The following is an 11,121-nucleotide window of genomic DNA, read 5'->3' as shown; positions in this document are numbered from 1 at the left end:
TTCATTTGTGCGACGGTGTGGTATATTGGAGTTGTGTTATGAATTCACCTATTACAAAAAGAGATTACAAGTCAATGATTAAGAGCATTTACTTTTGCATTTGAGGTTAGACTCTTCCAATACTACTTTTATAAAAGAAAAAAACAAATTCACCTAGTACGTGTACAAATATTAAAAACTTAATACTAAATCATAAATAGTGAATAATTTGTGTAAATGTATTGTAACAGGTGATTAGGTTTGGTGTAGTGGGTTAAAAAATAGAATGTAATGTTTATACTTATATACATCAATTGTCCCACATTATCTACGAGATGATGAAATCAGATATACTCAATTTGGAGTTACTGAAGGCGAGATAGAGTAGATGAACGTTAAAAAATTTGTTCAACTCTAAAATCCTTAAAAAGTATTACACACTTTAATGCCACATCAACATATCACATGATACAAACAATTCTACCACACTAAAATTAATCTTTTCTTTTTCATATTAAGGTTCATTTGCTCTTCTTATTGTTCAAAAGCATTGGGGTTTGATTGAAATTGATTTCAAAATGACTGAAAGCTACTTTGGAGAATGCATTTTTGGGTTTCAAAAGTAGTTAAAGTGCTTTTCAAAAGTAGACCAGCCACCATATACGACGACGCTACGTGTTCAATCCACACAGCTGTCGACGCCCACTGCCACCTACGTCCACGTTCCACACAGTCCATCAAATTCCTTAATTAAAACCCTAAACCATGTCATCCGTCTCTGCAATCTCCTCCTCCCTCTTAAAACGAACCATCCCGTTTTGTTCATCCGCGGCTACTACTACCCTAGCCACGACAGGAAACGGGGCTACACAGTTTCTATTCCTCAAAAAACCCATATTCCCCTCAGCATCTCATCTCCTAGCCCCTGCCCTACCCGACCCGCCCGACCAGCCTTCTACTCTTCCTGAGCTCCCTGGAATTTCCACCTCTCCAGAAGTAGACTCGACTACTACTATACCACCTGAAGTCAGACCATATCCTCCACCACTAGAGCCCGGTCCAAACCCGGGTCCGGATTTTCCGGTACCTCCCTTGAACCGGCCTCTTGTGCCTGATATTCCGCCACGTTTTCCTGATAACCCACTCCCTAATCCCGGTATACTGCCGCCACAGCCACCTGATGTCGTACCTCCGCCTCCCCCGGGGCCTGAGATTATACCTCCTCAAGCTCCACCGCCACCACCAACTGGCCCGGGCGGGCGTATTGTTGTCTAGGTTGTGAATTAAGTTTTCGAATTTGACGGGAAATTTTGGATGTATATAGAAACAATCTACTTGTTCTATTACTAAAAAATTTGGTTTCTTGTTTTTTTTAATTTTTTTTTATTGGACAAATGAAAGAATTTTTCATCTTGAAGCTAATTTTGATCACCTTACGATATACGATGAACGTATATAATTAGAGAAGGAGAGGATCCTCATCCCCAACTAAATGCATCACCTTGGATTTATTATCTTAACGTTGAATGTTTTGTCGGTGACAAAGATACCCTTTTCAATAAATAAAAAATAAATATTTTTTTTTATTAAATGCATTATTTGATCAAGTTATACCTTTTGAATTTAGAAAGTTTGCATGTCACCATAAAATGTAAGGAAAATTAATGAAAATTGCTTGAAAATTTTGAGTTTTAACGATAAGGATAAAATAAAAGATAAAGTGAATAGTATCATGATTGACTTTTTAGGGTAAAAATATGGTTATTTGTTAAAATGAACAGTACTATGAGTTTTTCGTTAAAGTTCCCTAAAATGTATTAAGGTAAAGCTAAAATGTCTTTTAAAAATCAACAGACAAAACTAAAATATTATCTGCATCACCTCTGCGACAGGTATCCAAACTTATAACTTTTATATACACGTTACCTACATATTCAATATCAAACTCATTTAAACTACCACATGATGGCCTAGTGGTTAGGGACGAATTTCAGGCTGTATTTCACACAGCACGTCCTGGATTCGATTCTTGGCACTGGTGAATCGTATGATGGTGGTCATCAGGAGGTTGAAATGCCTCCGTGAGTCTTCTCAACCCCTGAAAAGTCAACTACCGTGGCAAAGTCACCAACTGGTCCTTTTTTAATAATAAAAAAAAATATATATATATATATATATCAAACTGATCATCCACACTGCCTACATGTTTGGTATCAAATTCATCCACATTACCTACACATTTGATACTCAAACACATCCACATTACCTATGCATCGGTTTCAAACCCATCTACATTACCTACACATTGGTATCAAACTCATCCATATTACCTACACATTATGTATCAAACTCATCCACATTACCAATATGTAAGTGTTTTGACCCAAAATAATATTTTGGGCTGAGCCCATGATTGTTCTCGGTCCAGTAAGAAGTATTAGGAATATTCCCACCTTAGTCCTGGCCCAGTAGAGTTCGCCTGAATCCTATCAGAAGATGGTTCCAGTTGGATAAGAGTGAAGTGGTCGAATCCTAGTACAATAAGGATTCTTCAGAAGCTAAGGATGCTTCGAATCAGAAAAGATGCTGAGAGTCAAGGGTTGAATATGAGTGATTAAAGAGCTTGGTTCAGAATCCTATAAGAGTTAGAATTGGCCGAGACTATTCAGATTGGGTTAAGTGAAACTCTACCTCAGGCATTGAGGAAATTGCTACTATAAATAGAGAAAGGAGTGCATCATTCAAGGCCCCCTCCAAATCAACACAAAACTGCCCTGCGCAAACTCTCGCTTTACGCAAAACCTCTCAAAGACCTTGAGATTTTTATTTTCCTTTTTCCCACCAACACACTTTCAATTTGGATAAACAACACTGTGGTAGCAACCGACAACATCTTTAGCTTGGATAAACAACACTGGAGCCGTAAAACTAGGCGAGGAGGAGCACCTTCAGTTTGGATAAACAACACTGCTTTGAAATCGACTAGTTATCTATCCAAGTCTTGGTCAACAAGGATTTCTGAGTCTTTGTTGGAAGAGGTCATCTCATCAGCCTCCTCGTGTGAAGTGAGGTGTTACCAGGTTACTATATTCGGCACACTGAAAGTCAAATTTGATATTGAACTTCATAGAACTAGCAGCCTTGTCTTCATACTCTAGAACCCGAAGGCTGAGACGTGTTCCTTTCTCGATTGCAATTGCAAGATCAAGAAGTCAATAGCGCACCCAACACCACATCAACACTCATTCACTCCCTAGCCGAACTCGATCAACAAGTTGGCATGGCCCACATTCGAGTGAATGACATAACTAGCTTATTATTTATTTGGCTTATGCGCCACGTAGGCTAAGTACTTTTTAGGGTCAATAGTAAGACTCAAAAATAATATTTTTAAGCTAAAAATCTTTTTTCACACAAATACCTTAAATTAGAAAAGTAATGGTTGTCAAAAAAATTGTATAGAGTAAAATAGGCACGGATCTCGTGAAAATGAGAGGTTTTACGTTCGAATCTCGTGGATGACAAATTCAAGATCAAATTAGGTTGTCTATTGTGTGGTTTTGCTGAATTCCTCATTCCCTTACTATAAAAATATCGATGTACTTAAAAAAAAAAAGCACGAATCAAAATGAAAAATGATAACCCTAACTATTAATTGGCATCATCGTCAGTTTTTAATATAAGAAGATACTCAAAGAATTTTTGGATTTTTCTAAAATATTCTAATGAGATTGGGGTAAAATCTATTTTCCTATAAAATATTTGAAACAGAGACGTTCCGAGACTTCCGGGTTTTTTGAATCCAACGCCAGGATTTGGATTCTATTCGGATCCAAATTGTGGGAATTTTAAGGATCTTTACCTTTTAACCGTTCATCGTGCATTGTGCGATAAAAAAATATTTAAATTTTTTTATTTAAAATTAAACACAAATAGAAACAGATGAAAATTAACTGCATAATGTACAATAAACTACTAATATATATAGGAATGCTTGCTTGGGATCCCAACAAAATGAATTGGGAGAGAATCCTCTTTCCAATGGCAGCATCCTTAAGAGCAATTCCACCGGGATAAAAATGTCCCAGCCCTCAGTCCATTTGCTCCAGCCCGTGGAGTTGCCTAGCACCCAGCCCATGCCAGGCAACAGCCCAGCACGTTTTGGACTGACCAAGAAGCTGGCCTGTTTCTCAGGCGCGTGCAACATAAGCGCGCAAGGCGCGAGTGGGTTTCAGGCTTTCCTGAAAATGTGTCAGCCCACTTGGGCTCAGCGACGTGGCGTTATGATAGCCGTTGGATTTCCAACGGCTAGTTTTTCTAGATCGTTGGATTTCCAACGGTAAAAAAAAATTTAAATTTTACTTTTAAAATAGATCGTCCGATCACAGATCAACGGTCTACGTTAATTAACTAAATTAAAATTTATTAAAAAATACAGAAAAAATATTAAAAAATACAGAAAATTTTAAAAAATTTATTTATTTTTTCTATAAATACCTAACTCTCATCTTCCACCTTACACCACATTTCAATATTTTCTACACTTTCTACCAAAGCTTTCATATACTTTTTGTGTGAAAAAAAAATACCAAAAAGCTTGTGGTTGAAGAATAAAGTGTATTTGATGAGTTTATGTAATTTCATTTTAGTGTGTTTTTTTTTATAGTTTATTTGATGAGTATGTAATTTTATTTTAGTGTGTATTTTTTTTAAGTTTATTTGAAATTTTATCTGAAATTGGTTAAAAATCTTATCCAAAATAAACTTAAAAAAAAAAAACACACCAAATAAATGCGCTGGGTGCCAGCGTATTTTTTTAGGGATAGAGATGCCTTGGCCTAGTACTGTTCACTCCAGTCTATTACTGTTCACTTGAGTGGATAAATACGCTGGGTGCTGGCGCAAAGTCCTTAGGGGTGGAATTGCTCTAACCGTCACGCACCGTCCCTCTCTCTTCCTTTTGCGCCACGTGTCCACTAACCCATCAACTAGGATTTGGGTAAATCCGTTACAACCAGCGCATCCCAAACCTTCCTCTAATCATCTTCCAAAAAAAAAAAACAAACCTTCCTCTAATCTCACGGCACCTTTTCCCTCCTTTTCAAAAAGCTTAAAAAAAATTTAAAATTAAAATTAAAGAAAATAAAAAAACACTTGAAATATCCACCGCCACTTCGCTCTTCTTCTCTAGTAACTGAAGTCGCCTCACTCACTCACAACATTCTCCGCCAACAGCTTTCCCCGCCACCGCACGAGATGGCGTCTCAGCTCGGCGCCTGTGCTCCACGCGCCGCTCATTTCTACCTCCACAAACACAGACAACCGCTCATTCTTCCGCTAGAATTCTGCCAAACGGGACCGTTTCAGGGAGCCAGAATTACCGGCAGGGGAAGTCTGCGGATTAGGGTTTCCGATGGCGGGGACTCGTTCCTCGGAATGTGGAAGAAGGCCGTCGAGAACGACAAGAAGGTCGCCGAGTTCGAAAGGATCGTCGATAACTCTGCTAAAATCGAGGTTGATGATCAGAGTATCGAGCCCGTTGAGGAATTGGAGAAGAAGAGCGAGGAGTTCCAGAAGATTCTGGAGGTTTCGAAGGAGGAGAGGGACCGGGTTCAGCGAATGCAGGTTGTTGATCGAGCTGCGGCCGCGATCGCGGCGGCTCGCGCCATTTTGGAGGACAAGAAGAAGGAATTGAGGACCGAGGCGGGGGATCGCGGCGGTTTGGGTGGTGGGAGTGGCGGAACAATTGGGGCTCGTCAAGAAGGTAAAGATGTGGACAATGTGTCTGATTTTATTTTGGGAATTTGAATTTCTGATTGTTTAAATATTGGATTTTGGATGCTGATGGGATTATTGTTTCGCGGAGAAGGCATTATATGAGATTGTAAAGTTAGAGTTGTGAATTTGTAACATATGTTGGCATTGGATAATAGGAGGATATACACCCTGCATTTTGTTTGTCATGGATATTAAAAAGTTTTTAGTTCCAACAGGAGCGCAGATTAGGAGTGTAGTTGTTCCAGTGCCTCAATCGGAAATTTCAGGAACCGGGACTCCAGGTCCTGATTTTTGGTCATGGGAACCCCCTCAGGGTAGTGATAAAGGTTCAGATGGTGTCATCAGCTACCTGCCGACAGCGAAGAAAACTTCAGCACTGTCGATTTTAAGCAATCCGGTCTTAGAGAAACAAGGATCTGTAGATTATCTCTCAATCCCCTTAGAGAGTAAGCTTCAAGAACCCAATCGAAACCCTCCTCTTCCCCCTTTACAGTCACTGATGGAGGTTGAGAAAGTGGACGTCTCAGAGGCACCTTCCTTGAAAGAGGAACATGAACTTGGTGATGAGTTTTCAGCACTTGCAGCAGAGGCAGCTCGGGCTCTTGATGCGGTGGATGAGGCGTCATCATACGGAGTGAATACGGATGGATCTAGGTGGTGGAAGGAATCCGGAATTGAGCAAAGGCCCGATGGGGTGATTTGCAAGTGGACAATGAGCAGAGGTATTAGTGCTGACCAAGTTACTGAGTGGCAAGATAAGTACTGGGAGGCTGCAGATGAGTTTGGCCACAAGGAGCTTGGTTCAGAAAAATTGGGACGTGATGCAGCTGGAAATGTTTGGCGTGAATATTGGACGGAATCTATGTGGCAGGTTATTCCACATTGCTACTTGAAACTAAATTTATATGTTTTCTAACCTTGTTTACAATATATCAGAATGGATTTTAGCCCTTCTTTCCGGTCAGAGACAACCCTGCCTGGGTTCTGCTGTGATTGCAAGTCTAAGTTGCATCCTCGACAGACTTGTAGAATTTTTTCATTGTCTACTTTTTCATTATCTTAGTTTTGTATGATGAATATACGAATGTTACGAATCTTAGAATAAACTGAAGAGAAAGTTTCGATTGGATTGCAGAATTGTGGACTTGTGCATATGGAGAAAACTGCAGACAAGTGGGGAAAGAATGGTAGAGGCGATGAGTGGCACGAGAAATGGAAGGAACATTATGATGCCTCAGGCCAGGCAGAGAAATGGGCTCATAAGTGGTGCGGTATTGACCCAAACACACCCCTTGAGGCTGGCCATGCTCATATTTGGCACGAAAGGTACCAAAACTTTGAATAACCGTTCGATGCCATGTCCGGTAGCACTCTCATTTATTCCTGCCCTCTGGTCAAATTGACAAACAATTTGAAAGTCGTCTGTATGGCACTAGATTTCAAGAAATCGAATATTCCTGCAGCTTTTTCAATCAACCTGCCCTGATCTCATGATAAAACTGAACGATTTGCATCTGTTGCAGGTGGGGCGAAAAGTATGATGGACATGGTGGCAGCGACAAATACACTGACAAATGGGCTGAGCGCTGCGAGGGTGACGGCTGGGCAAAATGGGGTGACAAATGGGATGAACATTTCGACCCAAATGGTCACGGCGTGAAGCAGGGGGAAACATGGTGGGAAGGTAAGTTTGGAGACCGCTGGAACCGGACATGGGGCGAGGGCCACAATGGTACCGGCTGGGTTCACAAGTATGGCAAGAGCAGCAGCGGGGAGCACTGGGATACGCACGAGCAGCAAGACACATGGTATGAAAGGTTCCCTCACTTTGGCTTTTACCACTGCTTCGAAAACTCAGTCAAGCTCCGGGAAGTTCCTAAGCCATCGGAGATGTCATAGATTATCGTCTGTGGAAACTGCAAAGGCCATCTATAATTTTATATACATAATCGTCAATTTCCGTTACCTAAATAATGAATGTAGTTATACTCTGGTACTATAGCATAATAGCCTGCGCAATGCCGCGGGTTTTAAAACTTTGTTAAATGTCCGTATCAAAATCTATTTACATCCCTATGTTCTGTAAAGAACAAATCATACGGAAAAATTATCTTATTCACATCCATATAGTTATAATACACAAAAAAAATCTTGTTTTCTATGTCCCAAACTTTTCACATTGTTGTTTAGTACTTTGACTCCTCTCTTCTTTGCTGCTAAAGAGATGTTTTTCTTGTACCACGCATGGGATTTTTAAAAACGGATCGAAACTAACATGCGATGAAGAACCTGTGTGTTTCACTTGCTTATTGATTGGGTTACAATCTCAGCATGAGAAAAGCATTCCATGATCTGAATAAAAAACGTAGTTAAGAAAAAAAAGAAGCTCATTACTTTGCTTCCATTGCTGGTTGTGAATTTACTCATAATACCAATTGGATGAAAAGGTATTAATTCACGAATTGTAGGAAAGGAGACAACAAATGCAAAGGTTATTTTGTATATGTATTAAACGAAACCCACAAAAGGGATTGAAGTTCCTCCTATTCTGCAAGTACACAAAGATTAGAACTCACCACTTGAAATGTCTCTAGCAATCTCCCGAGTTTTTCCCGAGTTCTTCATCAGTCACTCCATCAAACATTATGTATTCCATGAAGATTTTTTGTTGACTGCAGAATCAGATAAAAGGGCTATAGTGAGATCACTATGGAGCTTTTTGATAGCATGAATAATGCCGACCCACATAAGATTAGATGCGCAACTGACAGAGTAGTAAGCCAAATGTTTCTAGCAATTGCAAGCTACATCATTACTTATGCAACTATGATTCACCCACATTCAATGAAAGAAGCGAAAGAGTACTTCGTACTACCTAATTTACTAAGATCCACAAAGTCTAAAAACTACAAAATTTCGATTATAGAATCTAACAAAATAGCATGAGAAAGTTACTAAGATAACAACATATCTGAATGTTTTTGCAGATAAAAACATCTTAGACATAATGGCAGTTTTTAATGCCTACCGTCGACAATAATTTTCATTGGCGATAGGTGAAATAGTGATCCAGTCATGACATGAATTGCTTCAATTAAGTAACCATACTTATTCAAAGGTTCTCCCATTTCTTGAAAAAAAATACACAAAATCAAAGTATTCAACGTTTCAATGGTTCCCATATTTCTTCCATACGCACACCATTCAATAACAACCGCAAATGTGAGAATTTGGAAAAGGATCAAAGGATCAGGGTCACCTTGGGCACAGCTCCAGTTTAAACTCTCCCTCCACAGGCTCCGCCGGCATATCTATAGCAGCAACAACAACAATCATCTTTCAGAGTCCTCTGGCCGACTCATTTCTCCTTGTTGCTACACAACAAAAGATTAGCTCAATTAGCACAAACAATCAAACGAAACCCAATTTTCAAGTATTCAATTATTTCAAACTTAATAGTTGAAGTAACTTAAGAAAATTTTAAAGTATCAATTGGTAAAGTTAAACCAAACAAAGGAGAGAGGGCTAATTTTCTGTTTGGTTACTTAGAAAATGAAGGAAAATATAATCTTGACCTTTTGAGATAGGCTAAACAAATTCAAAAACCCACTCCCCATGCAATCACTAAAACCGATTAAACTGGTTCAAAAGAACCGGTTTCCACAACCACTTCGAAAATCAGCAAAAATAAAACCAAAAATTCAGAGCTATTTCTCAAAACATTCACTCCCAAAATCTCAAACTATTTCTAGCCGATAACCTTTTTCGAAACGCTAAAAATCACAGATCAGAGGAACTTACTCGTTGTAGGTGAAGCAGAACCAAATTGCTCTTTTTTTTTTTTTTTTAAATAATCATTGGGGGTAACATTCTCCTTGCTCTGCAACTACAATCACACAAAACAAAATTCTAACCCAAAATATTTTCAAAAGCTTTATAGAACAAAGTATTACAAATTAAAGAGAAGAAATAAGAATATTAAAGAAAGAGGAGAGTGGAGGAGTAGGAACGGGGAGAGGAGGAGTGAAGGGAACCGAGGAACCAGAAGAGCCATGTGGGAAATTGAAAGATAACAACCTTTGGGTGTCGAAAATTCGCCAGAAAGGAAAGAAATTAGTCATACCCAACAACTGAAATGGCAGCTCGAGCTTAGGATGCAGCATCTATAGACCTCAAAGGTGCTTCTACCGATCTCAATTTCCCTGAATTGGCTCAAGAACTTCCCCGATCAGACTCCCTGCTTCCCATGGACATCGTGGTTGCAGATTCGGCTTCCGAGGAAAATTGCGTGTGAATTTAACAAAACTTGAGTGTGCTTTTGCAGAGATCAAAGGGAAGTAGTAAAAAGGAAAGACCCACCTTTTCCCCCTAATTTTTGAAGGTACATATATACTCATATTAAAAAAGGAGCTGCCGCACCTGATGGTGGTGGTGGTTCCCGCTGTAGGAGAGAGTTGGAGAAACAGGGCTCTGGCTTTTTGGTTGACAGAACAACATATGAATCAAAGCAGTAGTGGACTGAGTAAGAGGAAGGAAGATAGAGGGTAAACGCAGCAGCGGTGGAGGAGCGGTCGACGGTACTCGCTGTCAATAGGAGCCAACGATAGCTGAAGAATGGAATAACAGATGACCAACACGTATCCACCATATTAGTCATTTTACTGAAACCATCCGTTTAACTAGTGACTGCATACAAAGGCCAAAGTATGATTCTCATTGTACAGTTTTAGACGTCCGTCAAAATTTTCAGTTAAATTAAGAGTAAATTATAGCAATGATCATTTAACTTTAGAGTAATGATTATTTAACTAAAAATTCATTACCATTGGTTCCTTAACTTTAATCAAACTAGAGAAATAGTCCCTCAGCTTAAACCCGATTGTAGTAATGATCATTCCAACATAACTTATTTTGACAAAATTTTGATGAAGTTAACGAAAATGACCATAACCACATGTTTTGATAAGTTGAGGGACTCCAATTGTAGTAATGGTCATAACTCGTTTTGACAAAATTTTGAAGAAGTTGATAAAAATGATCATAACTACACATGTTGATGAATTGATTGATTAATGATAATGATTTTTTAGTTGATGGACCATTGCTCCAATTTAATTAAAATTAAAGAATTATTGCTACAATTTACTCTTGAATTAGCTAATCAGATATACACGTTACTGTTTTTACACCTTTTGGAAGTCAAATATGCCACTATCTAACTAACAATGGTCAAAAGTTAAATGGATAAATTTTAGAAAATTTTAACGAAAAATCCACGGTACTGTTCATCTTAACGAAAAATCACATTTTTACACTAAAAAGTCAAACATGATACTATTTATTTTACCATTTATTTTATCCTTA

At 38.8% G+C, this 11,121-nt stretch overlaps 2 protein-coding genes and 1 long non-coding RNA gene across 5 annotated transcripts; 2 read left to right on the top strand and 1 right to left on the bottom strand.

The window, feature by feature from the left end:
- Positions 1-744: 744 nt before the first annotated feature.
- On the top strand, positions 745-1,254 carry LOC126595300 (proline-rich receptor-like protein kinase PERK2). The gene has a single exon (XM_050261637.1). It carries the CDS (start codon positions 745-747, stop codon positions 1,252-1,254), a length of 510 nt encoding a protein of 169 aa, XP_050117594.1.
- A 3,735-nt stretch (positions 1,255-4,989) lies between these two features.
- LOC126597381 (uncharacterized) lies at positions 4,990-7,803 on the top strand. The gene is made up of 4 exons (XM_050264177.1): positions 4,990-5,743; positions 5,973-6,628; positions 6,893-7,083; positions 7,281-7,803. Exons 1-4 carry the CDS (start codon positions 5,236-5,238, stop codon positions 7,654-7,656), a joined length of 1,731 nt encoding a protein of 576 aa, XP_050120134.1. The 5' UTR covers positions 4,990-5,235; the 3' UTR covers positions 7,657-7,803.
- Positions 7,784-10,411, bottom strand: LOC126597389 (uncharacterized). 3 transcript variants are annotated; one of them, XR_007614233.1, is made up of 5 exons: positions 9,881-10,411; positions 9,559-9,643; positions 9,017-9,131; positions 8,334-8,429; positions 7,784-8,109 (listed from the first exon to the last, which is right to left on the bottom strand). It is a non-coding gene; the product is annotated as an uncharacterized LOC126597389 (long non-coding RNA). The 3 variants fall into 3 exon arrangements; XR_007614234.1 differs by lacking the exon at positions 7,784-8,109 and having other exon boundaries at positions 8,127-8,429; positions 9,835-10,411; XR_007614232.1 differs by lacking the exon at positions 7,784-8,109 and having other exon boundaries at positions 8,127-8,429; positions 9,881-10,410.
- Positions 10,412-11,121: the final 710 nt, after the last annotated feature.

The sequence above is a fragment of the Malus sylvestris genome, chromosome 13 (assembly GCF_916048215.2).
Source record: "Malus sylvestris chromosome 13, drMalSylv7.2, whole genome shotgun sequence".
Classification (NCBI taxonomy): domain Eukaryota; kingdom Viridiplantae; phylum Streptophyta; class Magnoliopsida; order Rosales; family Rosaceae; genus Malus; species Malus sylvestris.
Note: the sequence above shows the minus strand (reverse complement) of the source record. Positions and strands in the feature narration are given on the sequence as shown.